Below are 15564 nucleotides of genomic sequence, written 5' to 3' on the forward strand. Positions count from 1 at the left end.
TCTGGGAGGCATACAGTATGTGTGATTAAATTAATTCAGTGCCCTTGAAGGTCTTATTTTCTCATACACGTTTAGAATTATCCCTGGATCAGCAAAAATATCTCAGAACTTGCTATTTTTTCTTAACTGAAGTAATGAATAATGAGACAAGATTGTTTTATCTAAAGTAAAAGCATTTGAATGTCCAGGGTGGAAAACTTTTGAACTCTTGTGTTAACTGTTGAAAACACATACATTAACATTTATTGAATGATGATGTTTTGGTCATAAAAATTATCATCAAGGATATAAACTTTTTATGTAAAGGATCAGAAATTTGAAATGCCTTGTGGGGGTTTTATGAAAACTCCAACCAGGTCAAACCAAGAAATGGTATCACTCATGTCTGTGCACTCCGGTTGACCAAGTTTCGTCTGCTCGGTTTTTGTTTTGTTTTTTATGTATGTCACTTTTAGATGCTGTCTGTTCTCAGCGCGAGGAACCATCCTGTGTTCTTCTGGGGTGCTAGGGAGGGCTGTGCAGCCAACAGTTGTAGTAGCAAATCTAACTGAAATGAAAACCTCCACTATCCTAAGCCTTTCTGTCTCTGTCTTTTCTCTTTTTCCTGTTTGTGTTGCCACTGCAAGCCAATAGCTGGTGCCATTTTCAGCTATTAGAACTGTTAGAACAAGTCACCTTTCCAGATGGAAGCAATAGGAGGTGCCGGCCAGAGTTGTCTGCGTTATTTTGCTGTTGTACATTGACGGGTAGTTGGTTGTGTTGTTTTCTGGGAAGGCATGTGAGCGTGCCTCACTCGATTTTAACCTGGTACCTGGGGATCGGAGAACTTGTGAGCTGCAGCCATGTACTCTGGATGGAGAAGTACATGACCGAATTGATGGAGAACACAAGGTGATTCCTTGCAGCAGACACTGTGGGAAGTGGAAACCGGACGCTGAGCTAGAGGCCACTGCCCTTCAGAGGTGGTTGGGACAGCCCAACATCTGTCTATTTCATACAAAGCTTTTCATCTGAAAGTTCATGTCCTAATACACGACAGTTGAGTTAAATTGTCTGTGATATTCAACACAACACTAAACTGTGTATGCCTGAGAGAAGGAAGGGCAGACTCACATTTCCTTTCTAAAGTGGAAACAGCCCTGGGTGCAGACCATTCTAAAATCTGATATTTAAACAGAATTGTAAGACATCAAATTCTTTTATTTGGAACGAACACTGGCCCGAGTTACTAGAAAGCTCATACTACTGAGTTGCACACTCACAGGCTAGAAAAGAAAAACTTTCCAACATCCAATTTTAACATTGTGCTAAAGTCATTTACTGTTAAAACCCTGAAGTTAAATATGATCCCTTCCCCTCTCCCCACCCCTTCTCTCTTAGGTTAGTGTTTGGGGGACAGGCAAGGGGCTGGGGATTGGCCCCAACTTGGAATTGCTGCCAAGGGCTCGTAATACAATCTCTCCCATTTGAAGGGTAAATCAGTGTCAACTGCGTTTGCTGTCCAGCAGAAAAAAAGTAAGCATTTTACTTCCGCTCGGTCCGTGTGGACTGATGAAATGTAGGAAATCTGTTTCTGGCGAGTGGGATTAAAATCATTTTCCCAAACAGCACCAAGAGGAGCCATCACAGAAGTATGAAGAGGGGCGGCGCGGACACAGCTGCCGCCAAGGTGCTGCTGTGCTGCAGGGAGCCGAGGCCACAGGACCTGTGTCTGGAGAAGTCACAGGGGCGCAGCCGGGAGCGCCTGCGCTGCTGAGCTGCTGCTGCTTAGCTGCAGGGAGCAGTGGGCTCGGGCTTGGTGAGCACGCAGGGGTGTGGGGGGGCGACCAGGAGGGGCCCCAGCTGAGCTACTGCAGGAGGGCGCGGGGGGGGAGGGGCCTGGAAGCAGCCCGAGGGTGAGTGCTGCTCATTGCCGCTCATTGCAGTGTGTGTGTGTGTGGGGGGGGGGGGGGGGGGATCGCCTGATGCCCTGGAAACAGCTTCCATCCCACTATCGCTATTGTTGAGCAGCGCCAGAAGCCCTCTGGGACAGCGCAGCCAACCAGGGGCGGAAGTGAAAAAGTCTCAGCGCAAGGACATAAATGTACACATGCGTGATGCTCAAGCAAGCCTGTAATGCCCTGCTCTGTGGTTATGGGGGGGAGGGGGCAAAGGGTCTTGGGTTGCTTGTCTGTCTTAGTCACACTTGCTGAGGGTTTGAGGTTTGATTTAATGGGAGCGAAGAAGAAGAGGTTGTGATGTAATTTGGGGTGACTTTGTGAACGAGTTGGGTAGAATTGAACCTTTTTACAAGTGTGAACAAATGCTAATTTATCCATACATTTGTATTTCGATGTGATATTTCATTTTAGCCCAGCCCGAGATGACTGAAATCTGAACCTATGTAGGGAGCAAAAAAGCCAACCAAGGTCTCTTTGGAGGTGTTAATTAGCCCTGGCAAAATTAAGTTTTATCAACTCTGTAACTGATTGATTGGCACAGACATTTCACGTTTCTAACGTGGGAGCAAGCTCAGTTCCTAGCATTCTGTTTTCTGTATGCTAATACACATGAAGGTGGGGTTGACTTTTCTTCCAGTTTACTATTTTTTAATCATAGTCTTTGTTTTTTTTATCTTCTTTATCTTCAACTTTTTTTTAAAATTAACTTTCCACCTACTATCCCAAACCTCTCCAACAAAGCTTGATGAGTTGTGCACACGAGATTTTATGAATAGGAAATAGGACCTATGTGGTCAGAGGGACACCCATCTGGCCTTTCGGTGTTAAATAAAGGCTCGGACAAGTTGGGAGTATCCGCCAGGCACAGGAAGTCCTCCTTCCCTTTCCACCTGTCCCAAGAGACTCTGAGAGGCAGGGCTGAGAACAAACCCTGTGCTCATTGCTGCTTCCCCCTACCTCTTAGTCTTTGCTCATAACTACAGCTCACATCTGATTTGCCTGGCTTGTCTTTGGCATAGATCAATGAGCCCTTCTTCAAGGAATGCCCTGCTCTAGCTGTGGAGAGTGTGGTGGTGGTCCTTTCCAATATGGGTGTTCAGGTTCTGACTGCTTAAGAGAAGGTAAGAGCCAGAGGAACTAAGACTGGGGTGCTGTGCCTTGACCATGCCCAGCAGAGCCTGTGCTGAGAGCTGTCTGAGAAGTTTCTGACCAGTAAAAGTAGTTTGGGTTTTGACCCTGTGCAACTGAGCTGTAGGTGTATCTCTTCATTTATTTTATCGATAAGTATCCAGCTCTGTGCTGTGGATTGTGGTTTGCTGGGACAGAAATTCATACGGCAGAATTCACGAGAGCCGAAGGACTTGTGATGCCTATCGAGTTTTCTAGCATCCTGGTGCCAAGCCTTAGTTAAACTTAGAGCTTGAAGGTGTGGTAAAACCTCAGGACTTCATTTAACCTGCAGCCACATGCCGTTTAGAACTTCGAGACTGGAAGTCAGCTGTGCAGGTCGGGGGAGCTCTGAAGACCTAAGCTGGTTAAAACAACTGGTGTGTTTCTAACAACATATTTCCAGGATTTTTTTTAAATTTCTGCAGAAATTATAGCATTACTTTTGTGGCTTCTTCCACTTTCTTGAATTGCTACTGAAGTTTTCCTCTCATTGTTGTTAGACTAGAGGAAAGAACAAGCGAGGAAGTAGAAATAGCTCTTATAAAGGTGGGTGAAGGTACTTGGAAACTCCGTATATCAAAGTTTTCAGGGGCCATTCAACTGAGATTTTTTATTGTGTTCTCTTTACATTAAGAATCTATCTAGCTATATTCTATCTATTTTGCACATATATAACATATATTGCACATATATTGTATATATATATATATATCTGAATAGAATGCTGAATTCTGATATTTCATTCCTGTATTTGAGTTAAAATATAATTTTTGTGTTATGAACAAAACATAAATCTTCTTATGAATTAAGGCTTACCAAAACAATTTACATAGACGTTTGATATGAGCCATTACAATTCCAGTTAGACTTTAGATGGTTTTCCACTCAAATCGTGTCTCAATTTAATCTGGCAAAATTCTAAATGTCTGCGGTTCACTGTTTGAGAGAATGGTTTAGTAGGGTTTTGAGAACAGTGGCTTAACAAAAAAATCTCAAGTGGCAGAAATAGTTTGTCTTGAGAAAGAGGTGTGTGTGTGTGTGTGTGTGTGTGTTTAATCATTTCATCCAAGATAAGTCACCATGGGGCTGTCAATAAGAAAGAGATGCCCAAAGAGTTAAAAACATAGTCTATGTACAAAGAGGTACAGAGATTTAATGACTGTGTGAATATCCCATTACTTTAGGCAAAATATCTTCCTAGGCTCCCAGTCCCTTAGGAATATATGAGAATTCTCCTGTGCAGATTTTTCAAGGGCCTTTTGAGTCTAGTCTCCAGTTACTTAATTAAAATTGTTACTTTGCTTAATATTTGCTGAATTTATATTAGATTTAGTCACTTGACAGAGGTTATAGTGTCATTATAAGATCTGAAACTGCATTTATGATTAAATTGTGGACTTTATTTTCTGATTAGCACTTTTAATGAGGTTTCACATTCATAACTTGGAATAGGAGTACAGACATGTGATCCCAGCACTTGGGAGGTTGATGCAGGAGTACTGAAATTTTAGGCCAAGCTGGTGGACTACATAATTAGTTGGTGTAGACTGGACTATATAGTCAAACCAAATTAAACCACCAACCAATTGCATAGCACTAGTATTCTAATGAGAGACAGAAAAGGAGTGGATCTGAACCAGAGGGGAGGAGGGGAGGAACTGGGAGGAGTAGAAGGAAGGGAATTCATAATCAGATTTTATTACATGAGGAAAAAATTCTGTTTTTAATAGAACAGCAAACATTTTGCATTCTGAACATTGGTTGAGGATCTACATTTTGCAGAGATATTACTGGTTGGTCAAAATAAGTCACATGACAATAAAGTTTTCAGGAAATGGTACAAATCATCTTTGGACTTTCATTCTTTGAGTCCATTTCAAAAATGACATTTTGTCCTGCTAGATTTTGGAAGAGTTTTTGGATTGATGCATTCATTTTGTTTTTCATTTTAAAAGACAGTCTTAATGACCTATAATCTTTGTTTCTGCCTTTAACATATAAAATTTAATGGTTAAAAGTGAGGTCAACATTGTAGAAGTGAGTCAAGTTTGCTTTTAAAGGCAGGACTCTTGATTGCACATTCATTGGGCCTCACTACTTTTAGTGGCCTTTTGTAAAGGAGATGAGAGGGGTGGAGGGAGAGAGAGACAGAAAGGAGATTTGGGTAATATCTGGAACCATCTATTTGTTTCAATGAGCACTGAATATTGTCATATTGATAACTTATGATCCTTAACTATATAAAAATGTAGTATTCTTTGTTATCATTTTTAACCCTATATACTTACTTTACTGCTTAATATTTGGCATATAAGCTTGGGTACAACTTCCTCAACATGAGGATCTTTAATGACAAGTTGACATTTCCAACTCTTCTATCTTTTCATAATAATGATTGAGAGTTATATGGAAAAATCATATTTTGTTACAGAAGATCTTTCCAAAATAAGTCATTGGATTTTTTTTTTTTTTTTTTTTTTTTGGTTTTTCGAGACAGGGTTTCTCTGTGGTTTTGGAGCCTGTCCTGGAACTAGCTCTTGTAGACCAGGCTGGTCTCGAACTCACAGAGATCTGCCTGCCTCTGCCTCCCAAGTGCTGGGATTAAAGGCGTGCGCCACCACCGCCCGGCGTCATTGGATGTTTTATTTCTGTATGTGATGGTGATGATTTAGATTGCATATAAAATGCATTGAACTTAAAATATTTGCCAAGTAATGTCATAAATGTTGAATCTTCCCAGTTATCTTTGAAATGGTCTTGTCCACAGTACACAGTGAACAACTCAGATAAAAAGAGAAAACTTCTATGGTATGTACAGTTTCTAAATGGTTAGGCTATGGAACCATTATTTCAACTTAGAATATTGGATTTCATCTTTTTCATTCTATCCATTCATTAGTCTTCCTATTGTGAAATTTCACAGAAGACAAGAATAGTAAAATCTTTTTTTTTCCTTTTGTTTTTTCTTTCTTTATAATTTATATTCCATATAATACTGAAATATGTTTTTTCTGTCATGCCAGCCTTCTAGAGATGGTAGAAAGCATTTAGGCCACAATCAAAGCAAGCCCCTCGGTGGCATGGACAGCTGCGTTCTGAGCAATGGGCCAGACAGTCTTTAGAAGTGGTGCTTTCCTTTCAGGCTCATGAGCTTCTTCTTCTTCCCTTGGGTTGTCCAAGCCTTATCACATCCACAATTGCTATGCCAGAGTCACCTTTACTACGGAAAGAAAGGGAAAATACACAACCTTTGAAGGATTTTGCATATGTTTTGCCCTTTAAGATTTATTTTTATGCATCCCAGGTCTTTACAGTTCAGCTACTCATAGAAAGCTTGTAGAAGTTCCAGTTTAGTGAATTTGTTCACGTGTATCACATATTTGAGGTCTCAGTCTTTCCAGTTGATTGTGTTTAATACTTAACAGAGTACTTGTTTGACCATTTACACTATTTGGATTACATAAATTTTGTTGAGAATATCTTTCGATGTTAAGCTGTGAAAACTTTTTCTCCTCATCCTGACTTTTCTGTTAAGTAGTCTGCGAAACTTTAAATGCATTCCAAAGAACTGGAATGCTCTTTTCCCTAGCTTTTCTTTAGGATATAATGCAGTTCATCTAGGTACACTCAATATTTATTATAAATTATAAAAGGATCAAATTCCTAAGTTATCTTTTTATTTAACTGTTATGAACTTTTAAATTTTTAAAAGTTGAACTAAATTAGATTTACTAAGTGATTCATATTTTTATTTTTTAATTTTTATCATCTATTAATTATATAGCTACTTTGTTTAATATACTTTGATCATCTCAATCTTCCTATTATCATCTCCTTTATCTCCTTTCCATTTGTCCTCTTCTACCTCCAAGTCCCCCTTCTACTGTCATTAACTCTAGTCTTTCCTTTTCCTTCCCTCCTTCTTTTCTTCCTTCCCTCCCCTCCCCCATGTGCTTTCTTGCTTGTTTCCTTGCTTTCTTGCGAGAGTCTACTTCACCATGCAGTGAATTCCTCAGATTCTATATTTTCTTCTAGCTGGATCCATTTCTTCTTCCTATCTGATTCCAGCAAATTGTTCTTTGTTCTGTGCTGTCCCCCCGCCCCCCCCCCCCCCAAGACAGAGTCTCTCTGTGTAGCTCTCTGACTGTCCTGGAACTCACTCTTTAGACCAGGCTGGCCTCAAACTCACAGAGATCCATCTGCCTTGCCTCCCGAGTGCTGGAGTTAACGGTGTGTGCCATCATCTCCTGGCTCAATTTCAGCTAATTCTAAGGCCTGAATATAGAGACTTGAAGGAAACCCACTGAGTTGTGCTCAATATAGTGATGGTTTTAAATATGAATAATGGAACAAGAGAAATTAGGTTGCCCATCTTTCTTTTTTTTTTTATTTTTAGAGAGGACTCAGACAAGTCTTGGCTGTTAAAATATCTTTGTGTCTCTCTGTGTTTATCATAGTTTAAGTCCTTTAACCTTTATAGTATTTGAATTACCCTTAAGCCTTCTTTCTCTCACATTGGCCTCTGGAAAAAATCTGACCTCATTTTAACTGATCGTCTCTACTAAAATTGTGGTTATGTACAAAATATCAAGATAAAACTAGCTTAGTTATCTTTACTCTTTTTAGTGATTCATCAATTCATATTAGGAGATAGTTCAGATTACATTTCTGGTGAAACGCAAGAGCGATTGCATGGGAAATAAAGGTGCAACTGTCAAGGAAAATAACAACTTCACTGTTGGGAACTGCTGAGGGGAAGGATTGTGTCCCTCTGACTCACTGGAACTGTGACATGCTATTAGGCTCACTGTAAGCGATCCCCTGGTGGATTCTGCTCTGGACAATGAGCTTCAGAACCTGAGGCGTCTTCTTACCTTTGTAGAGTGACACAGGGCTCTGAAGCTTCAGTGGGAGTCACAGGGCACACAATAGGGTGGAGGTAGAGTTACTGAGAGACTGTATCTCACTTTCAGGGAAGTGGTGGGAGAGATTGTGTCTTGAGAAGGAGGCATTTTGGAGGTAACCCTTTTAAGGTTTCAATTAGTTATTTAAGAGTATGACTCTTTTGCTTAGATATATGATTGATTACATGCATGTTGACAGGCTAGCCATCCTGTAAGATCATGATTAGCTTCAGACAGAGGTATTGTTTTGCTGATAATGAGCATAGTTTTAAAAGAATTGGGATTGAAAATATTTCAGGTGTTTTTGATGTTAAATCACAGAAGTTTAGAGAAACTCTGATGGTGGTATTAACAGGGAGAGAGTAATCAACAGCAAAATTCCAACTCTTACTTTAACAAACTTGGAGCCTATGACAAGGTGTAGTAAACACAGATCATCTTCCTAATGCTTCATTTCAGAATGGCAAAAGAGTAAGTGCAACTGTATCTTTCAGTTGTGTATGAATTATATATTTTATGTATTTAATACCTCTCCCAACAAAATTGTGTTTTCTACGATTTTGGAGATAACCACATTTTGAATTAAATAAATATAACTAGATTATTTATTCAAATGTAAACTTTTAAAAGAAATGAATTTAAATAAATTAGAGTTTGGGAATAACTACAAAGGACCATTGTGCAAAGTTTGAAAGAGTAAAACCACAAAGGTAGCATGTAACTTGGTCACTCAGAAGAAATATCTAGGATGTCATGTGCATCTAGCAGCTTGCCTGTTGCAAATACTCTTGTGTTTATTGTCATTTGATTATACTTCTTTTGCTTATTTTGTGATTATACTGATTTGTAGCTAGAGCTGGTCAAGGTAAAGAAGACTCTAAGTGAAATGATTGAGCTATTGTAAACAAAAAGTGGAATAATTATATTTCAGATAAAAGATAGCCTCAATTTATTTATTTTACTTAAGTAGAACCAGGTCTTACAAATAGTTCATATAGGACAGATTTGTAGCTCACTAAGAGACTGCTTGCCTACCATGTAAGAGGCTCTGAGATTGTTTCCCAGTATTCCATATACAAGTATGGTGGGCAGAGCTTTAATCCCAGAACTCAGGAAGAGGGACAGGAGAATCAGAAGATCTCCTCAGTTATATAGATAGCATTTTGAGGCCACCTTGAGTTATTTGTGATCATATTACCCCCAAAATAGTATATCATACAAAGATGATATACTTAATGCCAACTTAAATATTTAAACACTTAAATATATTTGCATAGTTTAAAGTATTTATTTATTTAAATCCCTTTTCTGTGATTCAAATAAAGGTTTTATACTATGCATACAGTGAAGTGATCGGGTTATGAAATAATCTCACTTTAGTTATTTGTTTTTATTGCACTGTGCATTATCACAGGATTTCTAACATGCTAAGCAAATTCTCTGCCATTTTTACTTTAGATGTAAAACATTGGAGTATTTCTACTCTAAAATGATCACAAACAAAACTCAATTTGCAGAACAAAACTCAGGAAGATTCAGAGCCAGGAGAAAATCATGCTAGAGGGCAAAGGCAACCAGAGGCAGTTGTTAGTAGACACTGTCTTTAGCTAGTGTGTGCTGTCCACCCGTCTTCATGGAAAGGCCACCAGAGGCAGTTGTTAGTAGACACTGTCTTCAGCTAGTGTGTGCTGTCCACCCGTCTTCATGGAAAGGCCACCAGAGGCAGTTGTTAGTAGACACTGTCTTCAGCTAGTGTGTGCTGTCCGACTGTCTTCATGGAAAGAGTTCTTGGGGTTTGAAGATCAAGATTTTAGCCCAACTCTACTGTGATGCCATGGAGTTAGATTGCCTGTGCTATGGATCCCCTCTGATTTTGGTCTTTCAGAATTATAGTGGAGAGTCTTTTAAGACCCTACGTCTCCTACCCAATACTTAGTTCTCTAAATCACGAGTCCCTGGGTGAGTTTGCCGCCACCCACAAACTGCATCATGCTTGCTTAATTTTTAGGCATCCCTCTTGCCAACAGTTCCCAAGTGTATTCTATGGATTGCGTGAATAAAGTGAGTGCTCATGTTCAGCACTCAAATTCTGTAGAAATCTTTGCTTAAAAAAAATATCGGACACTAAAACCCCAATGTAACCACATCTTACTGTGTTTGCATAAATGGGATTTCTTGTTCCTGAAGCTGGCCCCTTCCAAATACATTGTTTTTCATGAGCTAAGCATTTATTGTTTGACTTTCTCCTTGACCTTTGGTTGTTGCTGTCACTAAGTGGCTGGGTAAAAGTGAGTCAGACAAATAAAACACATAATGTCTCTGGGTTTAATAATTAATAACCTGATCTAACCTCATGGAATCTTATGGATGGGCCTTGTCATAGTGGTGGAGTTTTAGAAATTTTACCTCTATGAAAAGCGCTTGCGCTTTTGTCTCCACAGCAGGTGTCAGGAGTGGATAAACGATGTGCACTGCCCTGAGCCCTAAGGTTCGCAGCGGACCTGGCCTGTCTGATATGCATCAGTACAGCCAGTGGCTGGCCAGCAGACATGAAGCTAATTTGCTGCCGATGAAAGAAGACTTGGCCTTGTGGTTGACCAATCTATTAGGTAAGGTTATAAGATATCACTTGGTGAGCAAAGATAACAGAGTCTTGTGTGTTTTACCTCCTCTCATAGTGTCCTTCTCCCCAGCATGTGACAACCCCTGGGAAAGAAAGGCCTTCTTTATTGGGAATTTTCATCTGGGAAACCTGAAGCCTGTGGAACTTTAAATGAATTTCCCAGCGCCTCTCACATTAGCTGTGTTTCATATTCCAACGTCCTGCACTGGAATGTGGAAATCTGTGGTCAGGTTGCTTATACTGTTTCTGTTCTGCTCTGATTTATTTTTGACTCGTCAGTTTGCAGCTGACCGCTTTGACCCGTGCTTTGGTTCAGACCGCAGGCTCTGTGAGATCTGCCTCTGAACTTGTCTCCGTTGCCCTACTTTTACAGCGCACCTTCCCAAATTGCTGAGTGCCTGAACTCGGGGAGAACGCCAACACTTTGTCCAAATGGGCTGACTGGAGTAATTTAGCTTTGAACTAAATTCTGTTTTCATTTTACTGTGCCTTTTTGAGAAAGCATTGTTGGTGAGGAAAGTGATACCGCCTGCTAAAGATGCCGCCTTTGTGTGGTGAGTTCTGAGCGTGAAAGTGCAACCACAAAGGGCACAGATTTGTCATATTTAACCACAGCATCATCAGTAACAGATCTCCCAGAGAAGAGTGAGTCAGAACTTTCGGCCCTGGCCGAGCTCTTAGGATATAAGATTTGACTGTTGGATAAGCAGAGCTTGTGTAGTGCTGTGTGCTTGGCAGAGTGGAGCCACCCACTCTGTTTATCACTGAAGCAATACATACATCACCTGTCCGGATGAATTTCTAGCAAAGATTGGGAACACATTATCCTTTTGCATCATTTTCTTGGTCATCCTAGCTTATATACCTATTTGCTTTTCTTAAAAAGTCTTTTTCTATGGGAGGTACTTACTTTTTTCTTTGTCATGAGTACCACATTTTGACCAAATTTATAGTTTAGCCAGAACTACAAATGTGAGTATAGACAATCTACCCTTTATAAAAGATTTTAACAACTCCCTCCCCTCATCAGGGTCCTTCACCCTACCGCGGGGCTATCTCTAACACAAGGAAAGAGACTTTCACTTGGTAGTAATTCATTCATGCCAAGAAGGAACTTTGAACTTCATCGGACAGAGGCAGTTGTTGCTTCCCTTGCGTCTGTCTTTCCAGGGCACACTAGTGACTACGAAGTTAGTCATCTATTAACTTTCAGCCATCTGCTGCAGATATGAGTTGTCAATGGAATTGTGATGCAGAAATTCAAAGCACAGCTCTAGAGAATCTTGATGCTTGAACTCCAGCTGCTGCTCCTGGCCCTGAACTCTTTGTGCATTGTTTTGAGAGATAGCCACTGTGTCTGTTTACAGGTTGCTGAGGGGAAAATATTTAAAATATATATAGTATTTAGCATGGTTCCTGGGTTATAGTTAATATGATATAAGTTATTGTTCCATTTATTAAGTTCAGTGAATTGTTAGCTTTTTTTATGGGACTTGTAAGGGGCTGAGTCATACACAACTCTGAAGAAGGTTATTAGTGAGTCATAATTGATAGTGTGATGAATAAGGGGCTGTGGAGATGTTAGGCCAGGAGGAAAGGGTGAGTGAGTACAGCATAGCCTGGTTACACAGGCATGACCCAGTGTTGGGTGACTAGGTCATCAAGGTGTTCTGTTTAGCCGATGTGATCATTCTCAAAGTGGTTTGATCAGTGTGAGCAGCCCAGTGCAGCCTCAAAGAACAGAGTCAGTGTGTGTAATGGAAAGATCTTTGGATTAGAAATCAGGAAACCTGGCTCCTCTCTGGGCATCAGGAGACCTGGCTTCAGCTTCTGGCTGTTCCACTGGTAGGAAACATGCCCAAAGTCACTCAGCTATCTGTTCTGGGCTTGCTGTCCTCAGCCATAAATGAAGGACTTGGAGGGGATGGTCTTTAATATCCTTTCCAGCTCCCCAAATCTAAGTTTCCAAGAAATCTGAGTCTGGAGATTTGGTTTGGGTCAGTTTAGGCCAACAATAAGCATAAATAAGCCAAAGAATTATAAATGAATGAAATTTTAAAGAATTAAGTTTATCTTGTTAAATATTTATTAATAGTTGTAGCAAATGAAATTGATGGGTTAAGAAATTTTCCAACCAAGGGATACTAAAGGTATAAAAAAACTGTAGTTATTGAATACTACCTTTGAGTGGATGGAATTCACTTGAGGTAAACAGAGACTAGACCTCAAGTCAGTACCTTCATGATAATTTGGAAGGGAGTCTAAACACTTGAGACTGTTTAAAATGGTAAAACATCTGGAGATAGGAAAATAAATGTTTTGTATAATAATGAGAGAATAACAGATGAACGGCTTTGTTGGAAGATAGCTTTCTCACGCGTAGTAGCAACTCTTAGTATGCACTTGCATTGGAAATATGAATGTCAAATTATTTATTATCACAACTGGAATGCCTGGAGAGTTAGCTCGTGTACTCCTCTTGCAAAGGACGTGGGCGTCATTCGCAGTACACACCATCTGCAACTCCAGTTCCAGAGGTAGATTGTCCTCCTTTTGCTTCTGTGGGCACTGCATACACATGCTACACATACATTCAAACAAGCACACACATATGCATAGATAAAATGATAAATAAATCTTTAAAAATTATTATCTTTTGGCCAACTGAGAAATACTCACTTACTTTATAGCGTGTTCTCTCTGTCTCTATCTCTGTCTCTCGTCCTAACTTTTATGTACTTGGAATCTAGAGCTGTCTTGGTGACAGTCTCCATGTTGCTTCTGTTTCCATATAAAGCAGCAAATTCTTTAGTGAGACAGAAATGTCAAGCTTTTAGATGTTTGGTCTCATGGGTCATACTTGCAGAAAACTTTTAGGATACTTATTTAAAATGTAACTTTTAAAACTTTTTAAATGCTTTGTAAAGGAGAGTGAGTCAGTGATTATACTTGGATGTTTCTGATCCTACACATAAACTGTCAATTGAAAGTGAATTTTTTAAAAGGACAATTGAAGATTATTTGAAGACCAAAAATAGTTTGATGGATAAGATAATGCTTGTTTTGATGATAGAACAAAACTCACTTTCATGTCTCCAATTGTGACATGTGATATTGTAATTTTCAGATACTGTACTCTTGCTTCATCAGTGGCAAAAATAAATACCATTGTAGAATGCTAGGCATAGAGAAAAAGATATAATAATAAACAGCTAGCCAACCTCAGTTTATGTATTAATCCTGGCTTTCCTGTGGGAAGTGTGCTTGTTGAAGTGACCAACATGACTGATGAGAAGGTCACTGTGTGTTATCTTCACCCACTCACATGTTGGGTGTCTTCCAGGAAATGCTGTCTGGAGCTATGCTGCATTTCCTGTTAGTAGACTAGTTTTATGATAAACATTTAGAAAAGACAGAGCTGGGGCCTGAAGATCCCACCATCTTCAGTAAGCAGGTGTCTTGGGCTGCCCCTTGCATGGTGGCTGCTGTTACCACTTGCTGACAGGTTTGGTCTACATTAACCACACAGGTTCTGTCTGTACTGTAGGCTACAACTCTGTTCCTTTTACTCATGAGCCGAGTATTACTCACCCATTATTTATGTCTGTACAATATACCATAAATCCAAAAGCTAATGCCAGCAAATCTTGAGAAAAACCTTAGTATTGCTTTGAGCATGGAAAGTTAGTAAATGAAGAGCCCCAGGCGATAACAGTAATCCATGATGTAGAATTAAGTGCATCTGACGCTATGATTGATAGCAGGACTTCTGAGAATTGTTTTGGTCTTACTTTGAGACCAACGTATTAACAAATTGCTCATCTCACTGGAGCTTTTCTATATTTTAAAAATGATAATCTCTCTTTGTCTTATATTAGTTTTGTTCAATGATAATAAATGAAGCTCCTGGTACTGTATTTTAAAGAAAGACTTTTGTGTTAAAGAAGAATTGTATCAAGATGTATTTGCATCAAGAAGAGTTGACATTTTTATTAATGGTTGTATGTCTTTAGGATGAAGACTTATGTGTTTATACCTACCTAGGGATTTTGAATAGTTTCTAAATTGCCCCAAAGGATGTTATGCTGAAACGATTTTACTGATATTTAGAAAATGTATTGATAGTTGATACTGTAACAAATTTGCTTTTCTGACTTATATACATGCAGGGAAAAGAAAATTTAGTGGTTTCCAGTTTAACATGAGTGATATGTGTTTCACTTTTTCAGTTATTTCTAAAAATCTACTTCATTTTTATCTATTAAAAAGTAAACATCTATCTGTTGAAGGTAATGCTATTAAACACAGCTGCTATCCAGTAGGCTTGGGACAGGAGATTCTTCCTTTATTGGGTTCTGAGATCCTCATGTTCTTGGTGTAAGTCAATACAAGCCTGTCTCACACTCTTCAAAATCCTGTCTTGAAGATACCCAGTAATTTGAGATAAGGTACTCATTATCAAAATGAGTAAGGCTTAATAATTTGTATTTGGCAAGAGAGTGAGTCATGTTTGGTTTCTCTACTGTTAAATTACATTGAGGTTGGAGGTGCAGTGGGGCTCGAATGGAGTTTGGTACTGTAGCGTTGAGATTATCTTTAGACATTGAAACTATAGCAACTTTCTTCTGCTGTGTTTCAAAACAGTCGTTAGAACAAGGCTGAGTGGTCTTCTCAGTCATATTCCAGGCTCCTTGTTCGTTTCGCAGACGAAGTCCAAGATCATTTTTTCCTAAAAAGTCTTCTGTGGTGTTTCTATGTAAGGAAAGAAACAGATAAAATTTCATTTGGGAGAATTATCTGATTTAGGAAATAGTCACAGTGTGTTCAGTAAATATTGAAGTTATCAAGTCAAAAGGCTGAGAGCATAGACTTTGAACCTAGAAGGCCTGGGTCGAAGGCTGAATTCCTCTATGTGCTAACTGTGTGG

The 15564-nt window shown here is 39.4% G+C and overlaps 1 protein-coding gene across 2 annotated transcripts in view; it reads left to right on the forward strand.

Moving 5' to 3' along the window:
- The first annotated feature begins 1699 nt into the window (after positions 1-1699).
- Positions 1700-15564, forward strand: part of Gas2 (growth arrest specific 2) — a 113456-nt gene continuing 99591 nt past the window's right edge. The window contains exons 1-2 of one of the 2 annotated variants that reach the window (XM_057756219.1): positions 1700-1798; positions 10456-10623. In XM_057756219.1, coding sequence (XP_057612202.1) covers positions 10479-10623 — 145 coding nt within the window. In that variant the 5' untranslated portion in view covers positions 1700-1798; positions 10456-10478. Of the gene's footprint in view, positions 1799-3037; positions 3062-10455; positions 10624-15564 lie in introns of those variants that run through there. The other variant, XM_057756218.1, reaches the window with a different exon arrangement.

This window comes from Chionomys nivalis, chromosome 23 (assembly GCF_950005125.1).
Source record: "Chionomys nivalis chromosome 23, mChiNiv1.1, whole genome shotgun sequence".
In the NCBI taxonomy this organism is placed as follows: Eukaryota; Metazoa; Chordata; class Mammalia; order Rodentia; family Cricetidae; genus Chionomys; species Chionomys nivalis.